This window comes from Nuphar pumila, chromosome 1, assembly GCF_984573655.1.
Source record: "Nuphar pumila chromosome 1, dmNupPumi1.hap1.1, whole genome shotgun sequence".
NCBI lineage: Eukaryota > Viridiplantae > Streptophyta > Magnoliopsida > Nymphaeales > Nymphaeaceae > Nuphar > Nuphar pumila.
The window spans coordinates 20,835,140-20,842,073 of NC_143249.1; the positions used below are offsets into that span (position 1 = coordinate 20,835,140).

Here is a 6,934-nt window from a genome sequence, read left to right on the forward strand (position 1 = left end):
TCCCCTAAACACATGACCCTATTTTCCTAAAAAAGCAAAAGAAAAACATTAGTCGCTTATAATCCATGCATCTTATTAAAATAATGACTATTGTTATCATATGATAGCCTAACCATGATACACTTAATACAATAATAATTAAGATAATACCATTGCCGCATGTTGTGAAAAACATCACATTTTTATACCGATATGAAAGTGATAAAAATATTTTCTATCGAATTTTCTTTAAGATTTCTTGTATTTATTGTTATCATATCATTATATTTCAAAGGCCAATATTTTACCCAAAAATGTGATACTTTAAAAAATATCTACTTTTTGGAATATTGTATTTTAGCACGATATATATATATATATATATATATATATATATATATATATATATATATATATATATATCAGATTTTATGCTGATATTTTTAAGATATACCTTTTCAGCCCAATATTTTCATATTTATATACTTTATATTTTATATATGACCACATGGATTTCTCATTAATATTTCTCGAAAACGAGATTTTTGTGTCTATGTTATAAACAAATTGAATTTTCCATCTGGGAGTAGGGATGCAAATGGGTTAGATCCAGGATTGGGATTTTGCAATTTTTGGCTGTTTTAGCTGTTCCTGATCAGAACTGATTGCATCCCAATCTGGGAGATGATGCACACTTTGGATTCTCAGTCCTGCAATTTTAGATGGTTCTACTACACATCCACTAGTATCATCACAAGCTTAATTCCATCCAAGAGTATCTACAATACTGTCCGTAGTGGAGAAAGCAGCAAACTCCCTGGTTTTTGGCCACTTAAGTAAGGAAAACATAATAAGACTAAGGGCTAGTTTGTTTTGTCGCAGAAAGTGGGTGCTTTTCGGGGAAACATAGTTGTGCATTTTCGCGGAATCCACTGTGACCAAACAATCACTCTCTTTCTGCAAGGAAAGAGAGCCCCCAAAATACAGGGGAACCCCCCTTTTCAGCGGAAAGTGTTCCCAAGGGAAGTGGCCCGATTCTCTTTTCGTGGGAAGGAAAGAGTGGAAACCGTGATACACAAACAGACCCTTAGGACTGCACAGTTGCATGCACACCCTTATAAAGCGGCGATTCTCTTGGTTTTTTGCAATAAATAAGTTGTCTCGCTAAGGTTAAAAGACATTCACTTCTAAAGACATGATTATAAATATCATTCCAAGTCGTATTTGGAGAAGGAAAGGCCCAGGGAATAAAAATTGGTAACGAGGGGGGAACGTGGGACAGCGTTGTTGGTGAAAATTGTTTGAAGTGATGGCCAAGGGATGTAGGTCCACAAACTCTCTCTCTCTCTGAATGTCGGCATGATGGTGACGACTGTGAGCACGTTTTGAAGAATTCCTTGGCTTTGCTTTCTATATCGGGCTGTTGGTCTCTCTCTCTCTCTCTCAGAGTTCTGGGATGATGATGGTCATCACCATGAGTGTGTTTTGAATAATTCTGGGCTTCCCTTGGTTCTGTTTTCCATATAGAGCGGTTACTGTCGCCTCTCTCTCTCTCTCTCGAGCGGAGAACTTGGTTTTTTTCCTTGCACCCGCATTTGTTGTCCATCTAAGAAAAAGAGCCAAGCGTCCCATTTTCTGTATCTATTCTCAGCATAAACAAAAGGTCGCGCCTCTCTCTCTCTCTCTCTCATTTAGTAGGAAAAGTCACGCCCACCATGGTGGTAGTGGAATATTCGGGGTTTTGTTCACTTTTATAAGCCTTAGAGCAGGGTATTTTGTGGGTGGCGGTGGTTGTGTTGGTGATTCCTTCCTTCCTCTTGTGAGATGACTAGAATGGGGAATTTGGAGGAGGGGAATGGTGGGGGTGTTGCAGGAGGGAAGACGGTGCTGGTTGGGGTGAATTTGGATTCCCAGAGCAAGGAATTGCTCACATGGGCTCTTGTAAAAGTTGCTCAACCGGGAGATCAGGTTATCGCTCTTCATGTTCTGAAGGGTCCAGGTATTCCCTGAATCAGATCTCTCTCTCTCTCTGGAAATTCCTGTTGCGTGTTATGGTGATAACTATGTTGGCAATTTCATGGCTTTGATTCTGCCCTTTTGTCCTATTATTTGGCATTTTAAATGTGGTTTTACTTTATTTGCATATTCATTTTATTGCTTCGTTCACTTTTTAGTTTACGCTTTAGAATTTTTTTTTCCATTTTCTGGTTTCGAGTACATGGGTATCCGCTTTTTCTTATATAATGTGCAATTAAGAATAGTTGTTTTTATCTTTTCATTTATATGATGATGGATGCCTGTGGTTAATGATCTAGTTTGGCTTCCATTTATTATGTTCTGCACCTTTCAGCATAGTTTATCTGTTTTTACCTTCTTTTTTCATATCATAGGGTGTAGGTGTTACGTTGTTTTTTTTTTTTTTCCATTTTTTGGGCGTTGGCTGGGTCTTAATGGGAACCCCCCCCCCCCCCCGGGCGGGGCTATTGAGGTTATGAAGGCATCTTTGGAATTTGAGCGGGGAAATTGCCCTTTTTCTCGGTTTCTCTTGTTTTTGTTATTAAGCATTTGGGATAATTTGGTTCATATTGTGGATCTCATAATAATGTTCTTTATTATCTATTTATCTACTTTTCTTTGAACAATTTTTTATGAGTTTCATATTAACAGAGAATTATGTTACACTTATGTCTATTTTATTGAAATTTTGGAGCTGATTTGTTCTGCAGAGATTCATTCAAAGGATAAATCTTCTGTGGTTTGTCTGGTAAATACATTTGACACCGTTCTTTCAGTCTATGAAGGCTTCTGCAACTTGAAACAGGTATGTCTTTGTTTCACTTTCTGCCCAAGTTCTTGCCAGATTCCTTTTTTTCTCCTCCCAAATAATGATGGGAGTTTGTCTTGCAATTAGCATCGGAAAAGTGAATCTAACTTACATGGCATCCTATTGCTACAGGTAGATCTTAAGGTGAAGATCACTCGTGGAACTTCTATTCGCAGAACATTAGTACAGGAGGCAAAAACATTTGGTGCATTAACAGTTATAGTCGGTGTAACCAAGAGCACCACTCTTCGGTATAAACAAATACTGGTTTTTCTGTTCGCCATATTTTTTTAGTGACTTTCACGAACAGTTGTTACTGGGAAACGGTTTGTTTCTCTTTCTAATTCTTGATAAGTGTTTCCTGTCTCCTAGGTCCTTCATCTCAATTGCTAGATATTGTGCTAGACAATTATCACGTAACTGTTCAGTTTTAGCTGTCAGTAATGGGAAGGTGATGTTTCAACGGGAGGCATCAGGAGTGAATCATAAAGGTTTATTTTCAACTTCTAAAACAGTTCATTTCTTAAGATTTATTGGTTTTCAACAATGAGATTAAGCTGTTTTCCCACTTGTTCACTTTGGTCTCCATGTAAATGGTGTAGTGAATGAATCACGTAGAGCTAGAATACTCGCTGCGTTGCATTGGACATTAAGCAAGAAGCCAAAGGTCTTGAGTGATAGTACTGATGGTGCATCAACAAATGAAGACTGTGGAAAGAATTCGGACTGTGAAACATACTCTGAGTCCAGGGATTCACCTCAATGCTGTACCGCAGTTTTGGCAAGTGGCAGAGCTTTGGCCTCTATGACTAATATTGATGAGGGTGGAGTAGTTTTTACTGATGTCTTGGAGTTGAATGCTCAGAGAAGAACCTGCCAGATTTGCATGGCAGATTTGGAAGGAAGAGAGGAACACACGGCTTCCAGTGATAATGATAAGAAAGGTTCTTTAGGTTATGGGCCTCATGTAAGTGACCGCCTGACTGTAGAAGGTGGAAAGAATCCCATAGTTGTGCAAAAGTTAGAAGCTGCTTCAAGCTCCATTTCTCTCTTATTTAAAGCGGTTCCGGAGTTGAAACCTGGTTGCCCTCTTGTGAGAAGGAAGATCTTGCCAAACAGGGGAGATTCAAATTCTGTGAGGCAGATCCCTATTGTTCAATGGACAATTCAATTGCCAAGCAGGTATACCGCAGCATTAAATTCTGACTACAGGCATAAGAACAAGAATGTTTCCATAGCTGCCCTTGATAAAACTTGTACCAGTTATGGAAGTCAGGAATTAGGCCAATTTGGCAATGCAGATGGTAAATTTCAGAGCAAGGAGTATCAGAATTTGCCAAAGGAGCTGAAGATTCTTTATGAAAAGCATGTTTCTGCGTGTAGATTGTTCAGCTATGAAGAACTTGCATGTGCTACATCACAATTCTCATCAGGTTATTTAGCTTCTTTGTGTTTAGAAAATGTCACTAGCTTTTTTATTTTCTCATGATTTTTTTCAAGAAATTTACCCAAACTATTGTCTTTTCTAAATGTTAATGATTTTACCAGAATTTAGACAGTTTTTTATTTTATTTATGGTTGAACCTGAATTGTTCTTTGTTTTTTTTTTCCCTGGAACCTCAGACCGTTTGATAGGAAAAGGAGGAAGCAGTCGTGTCTACAAGGGTTATCTTTGTGATGGTAAAGATATAGCTGTGAAAATCCTGAAGTCCTCCGATGATGCTTGGAAAGAATTCCTGCTGGAGATTGAAATTATCACCTCCTTGAAACATAAGAACATAGTATCCTTGGTTGGTTTTTGTTTCAGAGAAAGTAACTTTTTCCTTGTTTATGATTTCATATCTAGAGGAAGCCTGGAAGACATCCTTCATGGTGAGTTCCATTTTACAAAGATCATATTATCAGACAAAAAGATAATATGATTAGACAATGTTTAGTTTCTTATCTGCAATCTTATGTTCTGCAGGTTCAAAGGATAAACATTTACCATGGCCTGAGAGATGCAAGGTGGCAATTGGTGTGGCTCACGCACTTGATTATCTTCATAGTGGAAATTCTCATCCAATAGTACATAGGGATGTAAAATCATCAAACATTCTTCTCTCTGAAGCATTTGAGCCCCAGGTACTGAGTTTCTCATAGAATGCAAGGCATGTGTTGCACCGCTTCTGTATCTCTACTAACGTTATTGTTTCTTACTGGATTTCAGCTATCTGATTTTGGCCTGGCTAAGTGGGCATCTACTGCTTCTCATATAACATGCAGTGATGTTGCTGGGACCTTTGGGTTTGCATCTTCTCCTCACTCATGAATGGTTGATCAGAACTTAATAAAGGGAATGCCTGATGAGGATATTAAAGTGGTTCACTTCCTTTTCTACAGGTACCTGGCACCTGAGTATTTCATGTATGGGAATGTAAATGACAAGATTGATGTATACTCTTTTGGTGTTGTCCTCCTTGAGCTATTGTCGGGCAGGAAGCCAATCAGTAATGAGTATCCAAAAGGCCAAGAGAGCTTGGTCATGTGGGTAAGAGCCTACTTTGTATTTCTTCTGCTGAAATGCTGCACTTACATAAATGGTTCCATGCTTGATTGAGCTGATCATTCCTTTTGTGTTTCTTTTCTCCTCTGAGGGATTAATGAACAGGCAATGCCACTTCTACAAAAAGGAGAAATTACTGAGGTCCTTGATCTAAGTTTAGGGGAAAACTACGATAATAACCAGATGCAAAGAATGATGCTAGCTGCTTCAATGTGTCTAAGACGTGCACCACGCTTAAGACCTGGAATGGGAATGGTAACTACTGTCTTCTGAAGATTAATGCACCAATGTAAATGGCATGCCGTTCACTTGAAAATTTTCATTTCAGTAGGAATGTGGCTTGCTGGAAAATACCCATTTAAATAGCGTGATCACCATTCTGGAAGTTGGTTGAGCTTGCTAAAATGAAATAATCTTTTCACACCCAAACATTTATTACATTGACTGTCACAACAGCCAATCGATCTAGTAGGTTACAAGAACATTTCATTTAAATTAGCAATTAAAGTTGTTTGGAATGACCAGAATTGAATTGACTACATCTTCATGAAATAATAGTTTTCTTTTTATGTCTTATATATTGATCACTGTCTGAATCCAGATCTTGAAGATACTGCAAGGAGATGAAGACACAACAAAGTGGGCAAAGTTTCAAGTCGATGTGGATTCAGAGGAGTTTGATGGGCTAGATGATGAATCATTCTCTGCATCTGATATTCAATCTTACGTAGACCTTGCTTTGCTTGATGTAGAAGATGACTTGCTGTCAATTGGCAGTACGGAGGGAAGCTTTGCTTTATTAACCGAAAAAAGCTCTTTGGTGGATTATCTGCAGAGAAGAGGAAGCTTTTCATCAAGCTTTGGTTGATTGTCTGTAACCAACTTGTCTAATCATGCACATGATCCTGTATAGTCCCTTTATTTTATTTTTTCCAGGCTTTCTGCATTTGACGCAAGGCCTTGGATGGGAGGTAGTTAGTGGAACTCACGCCCTCCTCCTTGCCTGATAAGGATCAGACACACATCTTTTGCTTGTCTGGCCTGGTTAAAAAACATACATGTATGATATAATCACACAATACAACAATTGTTAGCCTGTTGTCTTTATGAGAAAGCTCTTGAGAATATTTTTTGGTTTTATTGTGAGGGCAAACTGACCTTTTGTTGTATAGTTTTCAGATGAGAATTTTACAAGCAACATATTGTATAGGTTTGACTTAATTATGCTATGCTATGCATTATATATATATATATATATATATATATATATATATATAGGTAATGATAAGGTTTTCCCGGATTTTCTACTCCCACCTAATAAAAACTTTAGATTTTTAAATTTCTTAAACTTTTTTTGTTGATCAGACCCTATAGACATGATCTATAAGCATTATTTATTAGAAAACAAGTTTTGGATTGTGTGATTATATCATACATGTATGTTTTTTAAGACCTTTAAAAAATGAATGGCTCACAATGTATCAAAATTTCATGACTTAAAAAATTCTATTTTTATGTCCAAAAAACATGATCCAAAGCATGATTTCTATCAAATAAACCATGTTGAGTACATCCATAAGGTTAAC

At 37.5% G+C, this 6,934-nt stretch overlaps 1 protein-coding gene across 2 annotated transcripts; it reads left to right on the forward strand.

Moving 5' to 3' along the window:
* Positions 1–1,465: 1,465 nt before the first annotated feature.
* LOC149848279 (protein kinase STUNTED-like) lies at positions 1,466–6,393 on the forward strand. Of its 2 annotated transcripts, none has more exons than XM_090010993.1 (11): positions 1,466–1,978; positions 2,706–2,800; positions 2,936–3,054; positions 3,176–3,294; positions 3,406–4,236; positions 4,427–4,675; positions 4,770–4,927; positions 5,013–5,089; positions 5,186–5,333; positions 5,454–5,637; positions 5,950–6,073. In XM_090010993.1, exons 1-10 carry the CDS (start codon positions 1,804–1,806, stop codon positions 5,619–5,621), a joined length of 2,139 nt encoding a protein of 712 aa, XP_089867119.1. In that variant the 5' UTR covers positions 1,466–1,803; the 3' UTR covers positions 5,622–5,637; positions 5,950–6,073. The 2 variants fall into 2 exon arrangements, with proteins under 2 accessions (XP_089867119.1, XP_089867111.1); XM_090010985.1 differs by having other exon boundaries at positions 1,469–1,978; positions 5,454–5,603; positions 5,950–6,393.
* Positions 6,394–6,934: the final 541 nt, after the last annotated feature.